This window comes from Oncorhynchus nerka, unplaced genomic scaffold (assembly GCF_034236695.1).
Source record: "Oncorhynchus nerka isolate Pitt River unplaced genomic scaffold, Oner_Uvic_2.0 unplaced_scaffold_129___fragment_2___debris, whole genome shotgun sequence".
NCBI lineage: Eukaryota > Metazoa > Chordata > Actinopteri > Salmoniformes > Salmonidae > Oncorhynchus > Oncorhynchus nerka.
In genome coordinates this window covers 61,783-80,373 of record NW_027039945.1, presented here as the reverse complement: position 1 = coordinate 80,373, position 18,591 = coordinate 61,783, and the positions used below count along the sequence as shown (strand labels likewise).

The following is an 18,591-nucleotide window of genomic DNA, read 5'->3' as shown; positions in this document are numbered from 1 at the left end:
GCCTGTTGTATTGTTTAATTTCCTGGTGCCCTTGTCTTGGATAACATAATTCTTCCCCAGTCACCTCATATTACTCCATCCATGACAGAGATGGGTTATTCATCGTGAAAACTGATGACAAGAGGATTTGCCCTGTCACCACCTTGTGTGTGTGTGTGTGTGTGTGTGTGTGTGTAGGCGTGTGTGTAGGCGTGCGTGCAACACTGATTGTCCACAGAAGATGCATTACAACGATGCACGGACAAGCAACCTTCCCAAGACGTCTAACTGTTTGTCTGGGTGCTGTCTGAGTACCTGCGTAGACCTCTCCATCTCATTAGCTACATTATGGAACACAGTGTTAACTGCTGTGTTAAGTGTCCTGTTGAGGCGTGTTAAAGGATCTTAAAGCTGATTGGAGGGCGCAACAGGGACAGCAGGTTAATGGTGCTCCAGACTCAGCCCCGCCCCTACGGAACAGGACCTGCCAATCAAAACAATGGCTGTTAAGGATGAACAATGGCCCTTGCCGACCGGGCTCTCTGTCTCTTTGATTAGAGAGAGCTGTTAACACAGAGTTGATCTTCTGCACACTGAAAACGTACGCTCTGAGCCAACTGCAAACAAGACAAGGTTACTATAGGATGTGTTGAGTTAATATGTGCTGCTCTGTGAATTGAACCTAATTCCATGGAGTGAGAGGGAATATAAGAGGCATTTAGAGAGTACACTCTCCTATTCCTGTTGACTACAGAGAGTAAGACCTCATCCCTGGAGAGACCAGCCGTAGGGTCATACAGACAAAGAACATTATATCTCTACTTAGCTCTTATCCTATAGAGGGAACCGCTTGGCTAGAACTTTGGGACGGGCCCGGTTCTCACTTTATGAGGTGTCTGAGAGACCCACAGTAAGGAGGGAGGTAAAGGCATGCAGAGAACATTACTCTATCTTGACTCCGTGGAGACCTTTTCATCTCAAGGGAGACAACAGCAGAGAAGGATCGGTGGGACAAGGCTGCGTCTTCTGCATATTCTCATTACCACCAGAGGCACCTTGGAGAGAGCAGCAATATATGGGAGACGGAGAGAGATGGAAACTCCATAAAGTAAAATGGATAGGTGTGAAAATGGATCCCTAGGGAGGACAGAGATGCAATATAGAGTGAAAGTGACTGAGGCACGCACACACACACCACAGCGTCTAAACCCCAGGGGAGGTGATGAGATAGTAGACTAGGTGATAGAAGGGAGCCCCTCCTAAGAACAGATGGAACACAGAGTACGAGTTAGTTTAGACCTAAATGGAAAAATGGATTGGAGGAGATTGCAAACCATGCAGTCGACAAAGGATAGAGATTCAGGAGGAAACCCTAGGGGACTTCTATCCCTTCTAATCTAGACACAGGGATGGAGAGGACGAGAGAGGGACAAGGAGAGATGAAACGCTAATAACGTGATAGCTACATTGATTTTGGTGCTGCATCCCCAGAGGGAACATATAGTAATGCAGAGTGACTTGACTTACTGTAAACATTCAGGAAGTAAATAGCCAGCAGCCTCTTGTCATGGTGACAGGCAGCGTTGGGTGACCCGGCCAAGTTACACAACTCCCACCTTCACCAGCAATAATCTAACTGGGAGGAGGAGGGAGTCTGTAACCTGTAAACAAGGCACTCTAGCTTACACAGGAATCCCAGTAACTTGTCTCCGTCCCTCCCTCACTTCTCCCTGTCATTCAGAGTTAATCAACAGAGACAGTACAACCTACTCCCTCACCATACGGTTACCATACTATATACTCAGTACATTTGCATTACATTTTAGTCATTTAGCAAATGCTCTTATCCAGAGTGACTTACAGTAGTGAGTTCATACAGCATTCAGTGACAGCAGTATTTGTTTGTCTATGGACTATAGATTGAATAGCATATGCACATCAAACTTATCAGGTACCAGTCCGCAACTCTGGTAGGCTCCCATGGCGATTTAATCAGAAGCACAAAAAAAATATTTTTGTTTCGAGTTGGATCTTTCTCAGGTCAACTTGGAAAACAAAGTTGTATTTTTTTTGCGTCTAATTAAATCACAATAGGAGCATCCCAGAGTTGCGGACATTCCTTTTTTTCTTTGATTCTCATAAACAGCCAGTCATTTACAATGGCCTTTAGCCTCATTGAGATTTCCCTGCTTGTCTGTCTGTCTGTCTGGCTGGCTGCCGTAGTGTAGTGTATAGGCTTAGAATTAGGCTGAATTCAGTATATTTGGAAAAGGCCTAAATATGTTTTTTCAATGCCGTCAATAGCATTGAAACAATTTCTTTTGAAGTGTTTTAATACATTTGAATATTTGTAGCTACTTTTTAAATAAATACATACAGTCAACTTGTGCAATACACAATTAATTCTTCATTTCACCTTTCACATTATTAGGAGGCTTAGGTAGTCCCCAGTCACGTGTCACGTGGTGTTTGTTTACAAGCACACGATGACGAGAGACCGGAGCCTTGTGAGTCACTCAACCAAATGTTTGCCAGATATCTTGTAACTATTACAGTTGACTGTCTAAAATGTGCTAAATGCTCTGCAGTTGCTGATTTAGTAGCTGGTTATGTCACGACCTGATCTGTTGCACCTGCCCTTGTGATTGTCTCCACCCCCTCCTGGTGTCGCTTATTTTCCCCACTGTATTTATCCCTGTGTTTCCTGTCTCTCTGTGTCAGTTCGTCTTGTATGTTCAAGCCAACCAGCGTGGTTTTTTCCCATGCCCCTGCTTTTCCATTCTGTCCTACTAGTCCTCTCGGGTTTTGACCTTTGCCTGTTTTTCTGGACTCCATTCCCGCCTGCCTGACCATTCTGTCTGCCCTGACCTCAAGCCTGCCTGCCATTCTGTACCTCTGGAACTCTGAACTGGTTTTGACCTTTTGCCTGTCCACGGCCATTCTCTTGCCTACCCCTTTTGGATTGAACATCTTGGACTCTAACCATCTGCCTCCTGTGTCTGCATTTGGGTCTCGCCTTGTGCCCTTATAGTTAGCTATCTATCTAGTGGCTCGCTTTTTCCAAAACCAAGCATTTGCTTGGAAACAGCAGAAAATGCCCTCCCGGATCAAGGGCCTAGCTGGCTAATATTTGTTAAGTCTCTACTCTCCTCTCGTCGACTCTCCAATCAGACTTCAAGGCCTGCACTCATCTGTTTGGGTTACCCACATTTCCCTGTTTCTGATTAAACAAAGGAAGTGCTCTAAATTAGCTTTGAATGTTGGTATAGTGCTGTGATTGAGAGTGTCTGAGTGCCTGTACTTGTTTGTGTATTTATGTGCATACATGTGCTTGTCATTCACACACAACCATAAAAAAAACTCTGGTGCTGCTGCTGTTTATATCTCATACGATTCCTAGAATTACAATACAACACAGAAGCTGAACGGCATCATTAAAGGACAGCTCTTGTCTTGAGTCGTTCAGTAGGAGGTAAACATGAATTACCTATAACTAGGGTGACCACATGTCCCGGATTGTGTGAGACAGTTCTGCATTTTGGCCCTTTGTCCCACATCCTGCAACCAAACCAATTTTATTGGTCACATACATATATTTAGCAGATGTTATTGCGTGTGTAGCGAAATGCTTGTGTTCCTAGCTCCAACAGTACAGTAGTATCTAACAATTCACAAAAATACAAATCTAAAAGTAAAAGAATGGAATTAAGAAATATATAAATATTAGGACGAGCAATGTCGGAGTGGTGTTCACTAAAATACAGTAGAATAGAATACAGTACATACATATTAAATGAGTAAAGCAGTATGTAAACATTATTAAATTGACCAGTGATTCCATGTCTATAGGGCAGCTGTCTCTAAGGTGCAGGGTTGAGTAGCTAGGTGGAGGCTGGCTAGTGGTGGCTATTTAACAGTCTGATGGCCTTGTGATAGAAGCTGTTTTTCAGTCTCTCGGTCCCAGCTTTGATGCACCTCTACTGACCTCACCTTCGGGGTGAACAGCGGGGTGAACAGACCGTGGCTCGGGTGGTTGATATCCTTAATGATCTTTTTGGCCTTCCTGTGACATTGGGTGCCGTGGGTGTCCTGGAGATCCGGCTGTGTGCGTGCCCCTGGTGATAAGTTGGGCAGACCGCACCACCCTTTGGAGAGCCCTGCGGTTGCGGGTGGTGCAGTTGCCGTACCAGGCGGTGATACAGCCCAACAGGCTCCTCTCAATTGTGCATCTGTAAAAGTTTGTAAGGGTCTTAGGGGCCTAGATGGATTTCTTCAGCCCCCTGAGGTTGAATAAGCACTGTTGCGCCTTCTTCACCACTCTGTCTGTGTGGATGGACCGTTTCAGATTGTCAGTGGTGTGCACGCAGAGGAACTTGAAGCTTTTCAGCTTTTTCACTGTGGTCCCGTCGATGTGGTTCTGTCTCGTCATTGTTGGTAATCAGGCCTACTACTGTTGTGTCATCTGCAAACTTAATGTTTGAGTTGGAAGCATGCGTGGCCATGCAGTCATAGGTGAACAGGGAGTAAAGAAGGGGGGTGAACACACTTCCTTGTTGGGCCCCGGTGTTGAGGATCGACGAAGTGAAGGTGTTGTTTCCTACCTGCACCACCTGGGGGCGGACCTTCAGGAAGTCCAGGACCCAGTTGCACAGGGCGGGGTTCAGATCCATGGCTTCGGGCTTAATGATGAGCTTGGAGGGTACTGTGCTGTTGAATGCTGAGCTATATTCAATGAACAGCATTCTTACATAGGTATTCGTCTTGTCCAGATGGGATAGGGCAAGTGGAATACCTATGTAAGAATGCTGTTCATTGACTGTAGCTCAGCATTCAACACCATAGTAGCCACCACCAAACCACCAAGCCACGACAACACTCCACCATAATCAATAGCTGATTGATTAAATTAGTCAGTCAGCAGCACAGCCATGGAACCACTGGTCCAAATCAATTTAAATGTCCCTATTGAAAACACCCTGGATGTTTTCAGACGCATCTCGCCATGGGGGCATTAGGCTGTCCAGCCACACCGAGACTTGATATTCACGGTTCATTCTTGGGTTGGTTGATTGACCCTTACCACATTGTTAGTGATTTGCTCCATGACCTTCGTCCCTTTTGTCCTTTATAAGGGCCCTGTTGACGTGACCAGGTAGGTCGTCTGCTGTCGATACAACGATGTCATCTGGCAGCAGAGGAAGAGGGATAAGTATTCAAAGCTGGATGGGGTTTTAGGTACTTTGGGAGAGAGCCTAGTTGGACATTTATTTTCTGTTACATGATGGCTTTTCTTCGTATGAATACATCACACAACATTGTTTGGTTAATTGTCAGGGTCCCAAAATGTTGTTTTCTCTGGCTGTGCAATACAGCCTGTTTGAGATATTGAATGTGGAATGTGTTTTGTTAAATTAAGTCCTTAAATGAAGTCCTTTAAATTATGAAATGTCATTTGACTCAAGCATACTGGTAATTGTAAATCACACAATTTTGTAATTAAGAGTTTAAATATCCTGTATGCATCTGCATGTGCCTGCCTGATTTGAGAAATGTGTCCATGATGCAATCGATGTATCTATTTTCAATGTGCTTAATTGCTACTGCAACACTGACAATGCAGATCCATCTGTCCATCGATCTGTATTGTCTGTTCAGGGTTCACTATCTATCCATCCATCCATCCATCATTCCATCCATCCTTCTACCTTCTTTCCATTCTTATTCAATTGTAGCTCTGTGAAGGAAGACAGAGGAGGGTGTGTGTGAGAGCTAGTTGAGAGTGGTGCCCTTGGAGACCTTTCTATGCTGGTGTCCTTTCCTGTATTGATTGCTGTGCAAAGTGTAACAGTGTAACTTCCTCTAACGCTCAGGTGGCGCTGTGTGCTCTCCAACACCTCTTATTTGGACCCCTGGAGAAACATTTCTAAGAGTAGTGTAGTTGAGGACACACACACTCTCACACGCACACACACACACAGATCTCTCATCTCCCGAACAGGACGCTGTCCCTCTAACAGGAAGTGTTGCGTTGGCGATAACCCCGGGCACAGGAAGTGACCTCGTCGACGTGGCCTGTGGAGAGGCTGGGTGGGAACGAGTGTTAAATGCATGATTCCTCTGTCTGAAAGCTGGCCTATGATATTGTGGTAGTGAAAGAGTTCCTTAACTGCCTTCGCACTGAATACAGTACAGTTTGTTTTTGAGGTCCTCAGCTGTTTGTGTGTGTGTCTGCATCAGAGACATTAGAAGGTGAGAAATTAAGAAAGAGAGGGAATGATGAGAGTAAGAGAGAGAGACAAAGTTATCTAGGTCAGGAAGAAAGAGTCTGCCAGACAGCAAAAAGGTCAAAAGTGAGAAATAATGACATGCAAAACAGACATGATACACATTAGAGAGGTAGGTGACCAAAAGTAAGAATATCACATTACTGTCTTTACGCTGTAAACTTTGTCAGGTTAATCTGTGCATACAGAAGAACCTAACTAAATGATAGAACAATGTGAATAATACTGTTTGTTGTGACATACAGTAATGGATGCTCTCCCAGTCTGAAGAGAGAACACTATACACTCCTATACACCCAACCCACACATTAGAAACATTGTTCTTTTTCTCAACTTAAGTTCATCTTACATCTGGTAGGGGGTCTGTACGTCCTGTTGTGTGTCCTCTGAATACCTTGTTAAGTGAAGATACATGCATTTTTTTAAAGCTTCTGGCCGTTTTTTCAACATTGAAGTGAAACACGTAAATTGGACAAATACTTAGTGGTCACATCAATCGCTTTTTCTGTCAAAGCAGTATTTTACAGTCCACACAGGATAGCTAGTGTTTGTTGTCCCTGCAGTAACTGATACTGGGCTGTTTTAGCTCATAGCTCTACTCTGGCTCCTTGTCTACTTACATGCTGACCACACTGCTCAAGTCACGTGCGCGAGCAAAATAAATGTACACATACATGTTATTCAATCATTGCACCCACTCTGATCGCGTGCGCCACTGAACGTCTGCGTAGCCAGGCGCTAAAATAGAACTTGATTCTATTTGTGATGCTTTTTGCACTGCAAGTCTCCCCTCTCCTCATTGGGTTTTAGGAGCATATATCCAAGGTGGGTGATTGAAAGATGAACTGAGGTCCACACTCCCGTTCAGTTGGTAATGCACCTTAAAGTTGGTTGCCAACCGCCATATAAAGTCCAGAGAAGAAGAAGAATCCTGAAGGAGGAGAGATTACTAGAATCAAACTCGGTTTATCATTTCATTTGTGGATTAATTGTCTGAGTAAAGGACCTTGTGCATTTCAGGTAAAATAACAACCCAATGTTTTTATCCCAGGACAAATTAGCTAGAAACAGCAAGGAAGCTAGCTAGCTAAATTGCCATAAATGTTTAATGCTTTTCGACCTGTCCCCAAATTAATATGGTTGGTTCAGAGTTCGTTTTGATATTTCAAAACGATTACGCAGGCGCGCGATCAGTCTGGTCAGCATGTTACTCTCACAGGGTGAGACAAACTCAGCTTCCTCCCGTTCTCTCCTCCTTTACATTCTCTTTCTCTCTCCTCGCTCACACATACAGGATAAGACAGCAGTGTATTTCTCTCTTCCTCTCTCTCTCTCTCTCTCTCCCTCTCTGCTGTTGATAGATACCACCTAGGTCATTGCACGTCATTGATATTGATTTAGGTTCGATCCCATCAGAGGGCAAAAGCTACTTTACAGAGGCCAGGTGTGTATGCGTGTGTGTGTGTACGCTAACATACGCTAACATCCCATTGAAGTTCCTCAGCCCTCCGTTCCTCTATGATCCAGCCAGGGAATAACAGGCAGGTGTGCCTCAAGTCCTTTAAACCACACAGTATGGCCTCCCGCTCCCTTTCATTGTCACTCTTTGTCTCTCTTCTCACTCTTTCTTTTTTCTGTCTTTTCTATGTCTTTCTCTCGCTCTTTCTCTGTGTTTTTGTTTCTCTATCAGCTATTTCAGTTGTGCCCTCTCTTTCTTAATTTCTCTTTTTCTCTCCCAGTCTGAGGGTTAATAGCTCGACATCTTACCTCTGTAATGGCCCTAATCCCTCTTAGCTGTAGTAATGTTTAGTAACTTTTACCTCATATTCCTCTGTGTGATCGTGTGTGGATGTGTGTGTCCTTTCTGTTTGCCCGTGTCTATGTTTATTCCTCTGTGAGTGTGTTTTTATTTTCTTGTCACTTACAGACATGGTGTGCATCGAACTCCAGGGAATCAACAGTTGTTGAATTTGTCTCGCTCGCATGTTGGACTTGCTCATTTCCCGTTGGTTAATCAACTTGGACTTGCTTCTCAAAAACACACACAGCACAAATTCATTTCTGCATACATAGTGCCTCATCAGAAGTGCCGTTACAGGGTAAAAATCCATAGCAATATTTTTATTAGGTAAAGCACACTTCATAGTTTTCTTATAAATATTCTGCATTGTATCATTCTTATCATTCTTATTTCTTTCTCCCATTGGTGGCCAATCTGTTTGTGAGATGCACACAATATGTCTGTCCTGCTGTTGACTCTGCCTTTGTATGTAGGCCTACCCACACAGAGGCAAATAGACTTAACGTATCTGTATGGTTGTAGTTTCAAAGCTAAAACCCCCAAACCTCCTCAAAGGCCGATTAACCCCCAGCCCCTTCTATTCTCTTTTTCCTTCTCTCCATTCACATGAGAGCCACATGTTTTCACCATCCCTGACTCAGACAGGTAGAACGTTCTGCTAGTAAAGTGCTGCATTACTTGGCCCTCTGCCACCTCTTTTCTTTCTCTCCCTTCTTTCTCTCTTTTCACAACACTCTCCATTTTCCACTTCCTCTTCCCCCTCTCTCCCTTGGTTAGGGCATTTATCTTCCTAACTTTCTGTCCACTTGTCACCTCTGCTACCTCTGTCCCCCACTCTCTTTCTGTGCCAGTAGAGGCCTCAGGAAGTGGGTGGGTGCTGAGTTAGTTTAGCGAACGGAGCAAGACCTGAAAAGAGGGAGAGGGAAGAGGAGGAGGTGTAGGAAGGGAGGATGCTGATTAAAATAATAAACTGCTGCTGGAAAGAGCCGAGCCACTGGCCGGAGTGAGGAAGAGAAAGAGACCCGGAGAGGAAGAGAGGGATAAAAAAAAAAGAACCGTTGAGGAAGAAAAATTGTTGGTACTCTACTCAAAGGTTCCTCAAAGCAGTGTGAAAGAGGAAGAGAGAAGAGGAAGAACAACTGCTCCCATTACCACTCTGCAAGGAGATCTGCAGTGGACAGGAACTTCTCTGCAGAGCTCCATGACATAGAGACCAGCTTGCCAGAATCTCTCTCCAGGATCGTGATTCTGATCAGGGGCTTCAATCATTGGACACGTGGCCTGGGGCTCCAGAGAGGAGAAAGAGACATTCTTTCACTAACTGGCCCTGCCTTGGCTGTGAATAGAAGGGTGTGAGAGGGAGTCCAGGCTGGGACAGGGGGCTAGTAGTAGGGCTAAGACTGCATAACCCTGTCTCTCTCTGTGAGAGTGTGTCTGATGTGTGTTTGTGTTTCCTCTGCAGTGTGTTAGCATTACCTTAGTAAGAGAGGAATGAGAGGTCGGCAGACCATGTGCCTCTTTGTGTTGCCTCCTGTCACCTGAGTGTGTTTGTGTGTGTGCAAGGATAGTGTGTTTTTTATCTGAGTAATTGAGAACAAACACTCGTCCCTACCACGGGTTGGAGTGTAAACCTCTTCCTTAGTGACCGGAGAAGCAGTGGAGGAAGGGAGAGAAAAAGGGAAGGAATAAGAGGAAAAGCTTGAACATTTCTTCAGATTCTCAGTCTTTCCACCTCAGTCTACAAACCTCTCGACAGCACTTGGATAGTTCCCTCCAGTCTCCAGACCTCTACCCTGACCCCTGAAATTCTATCCCAGCTCACGGACTTCTTCCCCAGCCTACAGACCACCTCAGACAGCCTGTCACCTCCTACATCCTACCCAGCCTCAGCCCAGCTCTCAGGACATCTAACCCCAGGCTTGAGGCATGACAGCAGGATAGCTACGGCTCCCTTCTTAGCCTGTGTTCCATCGAGGAGGATGCTTCTATCATCTAGCCGAGCAGGGCGAACACACACACTGACACACACATGGCGACTAGGGGTATGTGAAGTGTGTATGTCGCCGGGTTGGATAGCCCGAATTTGTGTTTTGAGCTCTAGATTTAATTGTATTTGTATTTTGAGAACTGTTTTTGATCATATTTGGAATGGATTGATTGCGGTTCAAGTACTGACCTTGACCCTGTTTTGAAAGCTGGGTTTGACCGTAACCACTGGAGGACTACCCTAACCCCAGCGACCCTTCTGTGCCTTTTGTCCTCTGTGACCTCAGAGACAATGTAGAAGTGAGGGTGAGGGGGAGGAGACTCATCCTAGAGCCGAAGATGATTGGCTTGAACTTCACCTTGCAAGAGCTCCTCAGGAAATTTGAAGAGGTAGAATTGAGAAGTTTGACACCTATTTGAGCTCCTATTGGGACAAACTGATCGGAAAGGTTGTTTCTTTTTGATGCCATAGATGAAAGCCCAGCCTCATACTAATTCACTGTAGTCTCTGTAGTCAAACACTCCCCCTCTCTCTCTCCCTCCCTCTCTCCCCTCTGTCTGTGTAGTATAAAGTGGGGCAATCTAAGTGAGTCTGAGGTTTATGAAGTACGTGGAGTTATTATTGAACTCATTAAAGCTTTTGTCACGGTAGCAACATTATTAGAGTGCCCAGAGCGTGGAGGGGTACAGCTAGTCGGCAGCAGAACACGTGGGGAGACTGAGATTCCTTCAAGTGCTCTGGTCTCAAATGTCTGGAACGCTGTAGTGCTTCATTTTTTGACTTGCTAGAGGTTTTGCCACTTCTGTCCAGTATTTGTTCACCAAAGCTGCTAGTTGATGTCCAACAGTTCTTTTAGTTTATTTTGTGTGTGTGCTTGTGTTCACGTGTGTGTTTGTCAGTCAGCCATTCTGATAGGTACAGCTCTAATGCCTTGTTCCTCTGCAAACCAAAATAGGTGTAACATTAGGCCTCCTGGGGACATTGTCCGCTGTCTGGGCTGCTCACAGCCAGCCAATCTCCCATTCGTTAATGGGTGTGTGACAGGGACACATCCATTATCCACTATCCTTATGCTCCTTCTGTTGCTCTGTGTTTGAAGAGCAAGAAAAGACACGGCTTTGGTAGAGGGTGTGTGTGTGCCACAGCTATCATTTGAACATGTTTCATCGAATCCTAAACACAGTGGAGGTATTGTATCGTTTTTCAAGTAGCGGTTCAGCCATGGAATGTCTAGATGTGTGTGTGTGTGTGTGTGTGTGTGTGTGTGTGTGTGTGTGTGTGCTCACTGCTGAAATGGCAGCCACATGTGACCCTCATCTACAGTGTCCTTGTAAGAATAAAGCTGGAAGGTGTGTGTTTATCCCACATACACATATCCGTACCTAAGCTTGGGTTGAGGAAACATGCTTTTCTCTCTCTTCATATTTCGTCCCTCTCTCAAAGTAGCCATTCATGGTGGCAGCACTCAATGACTAGACTATTTGATGCCACAAAGATGTTTGAGTATGCATGTGCATGTGTCACCTTTGCCACCACTCAATGAGAAGGCTATTTCATTGTGTGCGTGTGCGTGTGTGTGTGTGTGTGTGTGTGTGTGTGTGTGTGTGTGTGTGTGTATCCAAGCATCACCTCGGAAGAAAATTGTTAGAGGAAAATCACTTTGGGAATGAGCTGGAACACATCCAAACGACTCACCGGCACAATGCCTCTCTCTTTCTCTCTCTCTTTCTCACACTCACTCTGAATTATTTCACGTTATGACCTTTAGTCATTTGATTTGTGGTGGGGAGAAAATTTACTGTGATGGCGAGAGATTCATTGTAGGGCCATTCACCTCTATCCCTTGTGAAAATAACTGACTTCCTCCTTACACTAGGCTAGGTGAGAATAGTCTGCCGCTGTTCCAATGAATTTGTTTATTTTCTAACAGTTCCTAGAGAGCTACCCTCCTGTAGGTTTTCACTCCAACCATGTTCCTAGAGAGCTACCCTCCTGTAGGTTTTCACTCCAACCCAGTTCCTGGAGAGCTACCCTCCTGTAGGTTTTCACTCCAACCCCAGTTGTAAATAACCTGATTCAGTTTATCAACCAGCTAATTAGTAGAGTATTAGTATTAGTATGGAAACCCACAATGCTTGGTTAGGGTGTGGAGGGGGTTTCGAATGAATTGGTTCTCTATTGGGAGGCAGAGGAGTTTGGAACGCATTTATTTTCCAAGAGTCCTGAGTAGGTAGAGTACATTTGAAAGATTTTTAAACTGCTCTGCCCTCTTTGCTTTTCTAGCTGTCCCTCCACACTCGCATGACCAGCTAGTACATTCATACGGCTCTCTCTCCATCATTCTCTCTCTCCTTCACCCCTCTCCATTCCCACCATTTTAAAGCTAATAGAAAATGACAAGCAGAGTATTTTGTTGGTTTGATTTGACTACTCAATTATATGTGTGAAGCTCTGTACTTTATGTAACACTGTAATAATAACACAGACTTGTTCAAACTCAAACCTCTCTCTGTTTCTCTGTAGGATATCCAGGCAGAGATCGATGCCCATAATGATATCTATAAGAGTGTGGACGGGAATAAGCCCAAGATGGTCAAGTCCCTGGGAACGTCTGAGGAGGCAGTGTTTCTGCAGCACCGACTGGACGACATGAACCAGCGCTGGAGCGACCTCAAGACCAAATCTGCAAACATACGGTCAGTCCCATAATACTAAACAACACATCTTTGCTAACATAATACGGTCATTACTGTACTATACTGATAACATATGGTCAGTACTGTACAGACCTGGGTTGAAATACTATTTCTCAATTGCTTTTACATACATTACGTAGTAAGTGTTCAGGTGTTTTTGTTTTGTTGAAAAGACAAGTAGTGGAATATTGGAATATATTTGTAAATAGGGTATTTATAGGAAATTATAAAAATATGTATTTCAAATACTAGCAGTAGAAGTAGTTGATTCGGGCCACATTATTTTAAAATACTCCAATACACAGAAAATAAGTATTTAACACTAGAACCGCTATAGGGGGAAAATCTGCCAAAAAACAAACAAACTCATTCCTTGCGCATTCACAGCCATATAAGGAGACATTGGAACACAGCGCATTCAAAATCTGGGGCACTTCCTGTATGAAATTTCATCTTGGTTTCGCCTGTAGCATTAGTTCTGTGGCACTCACAGACAATATCTTTGCAGTTTTGGAAACATCAGAGTGTTTTCTTTCCAAAGCTGTCAATTATATGCATAGTCGAGCATCTTTTCGTGACAAAATATCTTGTTTAAAACGGGAACGTTTTTTATCCAAAAATTAAAAGAGCGCCCCCTATATCGAAGAAGTTAAAGTGATGATTGACTATTATATGGACTTGGTCTTTTACCAAATAGGGCTATCTTCTGTATACCACCCCTACCTTGTCACAACACAACTGAAATGCATTATGATGAAAATAAATTCCACAAATTACCTTCTAAGAAGGCACACATGTTAATTGAAATGCATTCCAGGTGACTACCTCATGAAGCTGGTTGAGAGAATGCCAAGAGTGTGCAAAGCTGTCATCAAGGCAAAGGGTGTCTATTTTGATTTGTTAAATACTTTTTTTGGTTTTGATGTCTTCACTATTATGCTACAATGTAAAAATAAAGAAAATTAAAGAAAAACCCTTGAATGAGTAGGTGTTCTAAACCATGTCATAACCATGCTGACTTGTTTGTTGATTAAACCATTCAATAAACTGTAACTGGAGCATGTATGCTTTATTTGCCTCTGTTGAGAGTTATAACCATTATGGTGTCACAGAACTCTTCAGGACCTGAACAGTGGAGGAGCGACCACAACCTTGGCATAAATAAAAAGAGAGATGGAGAGAGTGGAAGATGTTCCGAGAGTGAAAGAGAGATGGAGGGAGAGTGTGAAGGTGGCAGGGGCAAGGTGGAGATGTTGATAGGAGCAAAGGTTGTGAAGGGGAAGAGAAGGTGTGGTGAGCGAAGGAGAAAAGTCGTATGTGAGGAACAGTGAAGGTAGGTTACAATGTACTGGAAAACATTAGATCAAGAGGTAGATGCAGAGTGAGGGTGAAATATGTTATGAGAGGAGAAGGTAGGAGCAGGTGAAGATCAACACTTCACAGCCTGATAGCCCCAACTACTACTACTAGGGGGCAAAAGAGACACAGATGGAGTGAAATAAGACAGAAACACTGCAAAGTTCCATAAAGATAACAGCATATTCATAAGAGCACTAGTATTCCCTATAAACCATGTAACTCTGTGTATCTCCATAGGATGGAGGCAAGGCTGAGCTGTCAGCAGGTTGTGCGCGTGCGTGTGCGTGTGTGTGTGTGTGTGTGTGTGTGTGCGTGTGTGTGTGCTGTGTTCGTGCATGCACTGTGACTGTGCATGCGAGCGCATGGGTGTGTGTGCCGCAATGTGTGTACTATTTAGAGCACATTATGTCTTAATTACTGTACATACTAATAATGAGTAGCTGCTATGAAACGTTGCTGCTGTACATAATGGTCATTACGGTGAGCGGAGCATTACGGTGCATTACGGTGCATTACGGTGAGCGGAGGATGTCAAAACAAAACATTTAAGAACACACACATTAAATAATAATACACATTATGCTGTATATCCACACACTTTGATGCTCACAATGCACCAACCCACATACACTCCAAGTATAAGTGGTTTTGGCTGCCCTCCAGAGAGAGTAGATTTCCCCTCTAATGCTCACTTGTCTTGTCTCCAGGTCTTAATGCTTCAAGATGCTGGACAAGAGATATCCAGCAAACGTGCTACTTTGAAATGCGGCCAACTGTAATGGTTGACACACCAATCCACCCCAACCTCACCAGTCTAGCCATGGCCTAACCATGTTATTCTGTTGTAGTATCCACTAGGACTTGTATGGCTGGTTTCACCTTCTGCTTATATGGAGACACAAAACTTAGAGGCCTTGAGGTTTGTGTGTTGCCCTGAGAGTCACACCATGTAAAGACTTAAAAAATGGGACCCGGTGCTTCTCTACTTGCTCACTCAGCTTTAAGGAGATAGATTGGGGGTACGGCCAGGCAATAGCCCAGAGTCCTGTCCAGGGGGTATTCTTGTGCCTCAGGCTACAGAACCCAGGAGATAGGAGACTCCTGCTTCTCTGAGTCGTTCCGGCACACACTAGGCAATCTAAGACCTGTGCAACTTACTTTTTACATGGAGATGGACCTGACCATGTCATAACATTCTAGTAACCATGTTTCGACCAGGTTATAACCGTATTGTGAACATATTTTACCTGGGTTGTAACTGTGTTTTAATCATATTTTAACCATGTTATGGCCATTTGTTTCCAGGGCTCACCTGGAGGCGAGTGCGGAGCGTTGGAGTCATCTTCAGAGCCTGCTGGAGGAGCTGTGGAGGTGGATCTGTCTGAAGGAGAAGGAACTGGCCAAACAGATGCCCATAGGAGGAGATGTCCCCACCCTGCTGCAGCAGCACAACCACTGCAAGGTCAGTACCGTAACACAACTTTTACACAGTCATTACCATGCCCGCTTCCAGGAATTGTGTACAGATCCTTGCGACATGGGGCTGTGCATCATCATGCTGAAACATGAGGTGATGGCGGCGGATGAATGGCTCTACAATGGGCCTCAGGATCTCGTCACGATATCTCTGTGCATTTAAATTGCCATCAATAAAATGAAATTGTGTTCGTTGTCCGTAGCTCATGCCTGCCCATACCATAACCCCACCGCCACCATGGGGCACTCTGTTCACAACGTTGACATCAGCAAACCGCTCGCCCACATGACGTACTGCCAACTTCTCTAAAATGACGTTAGAGGTAGAGAAATGGTAGAGAAATCAACATTAAATTATCTGGCAGCAGCTCTGGTGAACATTCCTGAAGTCACCATGCCAATTGCACGCTCCCTCAAAACTTGAGACATCTGTAACATTGTGTTGTGTGACAAAACTGTACATTTTAAAGTAGCCTTTTATTGTCCCAGCACAATGCTTCTTGATATGCCACACCTGTCAGAAGAATGATTATCTTGGCAAAGGAGAAAATCTCACTAACAGGGATGTAAGCAAATTTGTACTCAAAATATGAGAGAAGAAAGCTTTTAGTGCATATGGAACATTTCTGGGATCTTTTATTTCAGCTCATGAAACATGGGACCAACAATTTACATGTTGCTTTTTTATTTTGGTGTACTATACATACAGTAAATGTATGGGTATATGGAAATTGGAGGTCTGAATGGAGGCTTATGAAGATACAGGGAAATGTCCGGAAGGAAGGAAGGAAGGAAGGAAGGAAGGAAGGAAGGAAGGAAGGAAGGAAGGAAGGAAGGAAGGAAGGAAGGAAGGAAGGAAGGAAGGAAGGAAGCTAAGCCACTCCCATGAATAAAGAGGAAGATATAGGAGGGCTGGAGCAGAGTGGAAAGGAGAGGGAGAAAAGGATGATGAAATGACGGTCGGAGAAATCATGCAGACAGAAAGAGCGATGGAGAAGAAGTGAGAGAGGAGTGCGAGAGAAGGATGATGTTAATGGAGAGACAGGCGTAGAAGCAGAGGAGGAGGTGGAGAGATTGAGATGAAGAGCTCAGGAGGGAGTAAAAGAGACCTTTTCTGAATCCCTCAAAGAGAACGATAGAACCGTTGCATTTTTATTGGGGCACATCAATCCGTACATCACCAAGTCAACAACATAATTTCTCCTCTGTTTTTATGAATACAGCTAGTTGTTTACAGTACATATAGATGAATGTAAACAAATGAAAGGGCGGAAAAGGAAGACATTTTGTTATTCCGGGGCGGGTGTTGCCCGACAGTGCTCTTTTCCTCCTCCAGATTGTGTCTGTGTTTTTGTCTGCTGATAATAGCTTTTATTAATCACACATTCAATTATCCAATAAAAGCCCCGTGTAAGCGTCTCACTGATTAAACTCATCAATCAGCTTTATTAAATTAACCGATTTTAGAGCGGGAGAGAGAGGCGTAGGGGGAGAGAGGGGGACGAGAAGAGAGCACTTGTGGCCTTTTTTTAATCACTCTCTACTTTTATCTCCCTGCAACAGTTGTCATTTTCTTCTCAGTGTGGGGAGAAGCTACAACAATATGTTGTATGTAAGTATATAATTAAAACTGAGTGAAGTATATAATTAAAAGGAGTGATTAGGAGTGTGTGTCTGCTATTTACTGGCTTTGAAGGGGTTTAATTAACTCACTGTTTCTGGAGGCTTAAGTTTCGAGTGTTGTTGTCCTCATTTTGCTAATATTACTGTCAGTTGAGAGGATAAACCAAGCTAACATTTTTACACAGCCTATGTTAACCTATGGAAGCCAAAGTTGAAGCTAATATAATCTGTATAGCTATGCTAAAATGGTTTAATCACACTGTCTGTGTGATTGATTAGCACCATTTGTACCTGGATGGGCAGGTTGTAAAGTAAAATGAAATTAAACTGCTGCGTTGCCACAACCTTATCTCTCTCAGAGGGAGAAAGAGAGAGCAAGAGAGAGAGAGAGAGAGAGAGAGAGAGAGAACCAGAGAGAGACTTTCTGACTTTGAACTTCTGTGAATAATTACCTATCATTGATGACTTAACTTTGAATTTGTTTCTCCTTATTTAACTTTAGAAACTTCGAGTGTTTAGGGATTCCTATGAAGCTGAATTGAGCCTGGTGAACATTAAAGTCCTTTATTGTGTTGGTTGGCTTTCATTTTGTTTACTTAGCAAAGCCAAGTCTCGAATGTCATGTCTTACTGGGTTGTATGGGAGCTTTCTGACTTTTGAGGGGCCAAGGCCAGAGGTAGAGGAGTACCTTTCGTTTGGATGAAACTTCCTTGAAGATGTCTATCTTATTTATTTTAGTGCCCAGAGCCTCTGTAGGAAGCAGTTTACATTGTAGGTGTGCCGTCCCTAACGCAGGTGATACCTTCAATCCAGCATGAATGAAAAACTACACTCAGTGGCCAGTATATTAGATACCCCACCCCATTCACAAAGCTGGTTTGCTCCTTTTTTTCCTTCTTTTTTAAAACTAGGCAAGTCAGTTAAGAACAAATTCTTATTTGCAATGACGGCCTACACCGGCCAAACCCGGATGCCGCTGGGCCAATTGTGTGCCAGCCTATGGGACTCCCAATCACAGCCGGTTGTGATACAGCCTGGATTTGAACCAGGGTGTCTGTAGTGACGCCTCTACCACTGAGATGCAGTGCCTAAGACTGCTGTCCCACAGGAGCTCATACAGCCAGCAAGTCATGTGGCCATGGCTTGCTATGTAAAGCAGGCAGACAGGCATCAAGGCATTCAGTTACTGTTTGATTGAACATTAGAATGGACAGTTCTGTGGGGAAAACAGCTCATTGATGAGAGGTAGAAGGAGAATGGCAAGAATCGTGCAAGCTAACAGGCGGGCCACAAACAAACAAAATAACAGCACAGTACAACAGTGGTGTGCAGAACGGCATCTCAAAATGCACACCTCATCAGTCATTGTCACGGATTGGCTATTGC

The 18,591-nt window shown here is 44.1% G+C and overlaps 1 protein-coding gene across 1 annotated transcript in view; it reads left to right on the top strand.

The window, feature by feature from the left end:
• The first annotated feature begins 9,088 nt into the window (after nt 1–9,088).
• LOC115108028 (utrophin-like) overlaps nt 9,089–18,591 on the top strand; it is a 67,792-nt gene continuing 58,289 nt past the window's right edge. Inside the window, exons 1-3 of the mRNA XM_065015569.1 lie at nt 9,089–10,440; nt 12,575–12,747; nt 15,412–15,568. Of these exons, the coding sequence (XP_064871641.1) occupies nt 10,390–10,440; nt 12,575–12,747; nt 15,412–15,568 (381 nt within the window). The 5' untranslated portion in view covers nt 9,089–10,389. The remainder of the gene's footprint in view (nt 10,441–12,574; nt 12,748–15,411; nt 15,569–18,591) is intronic.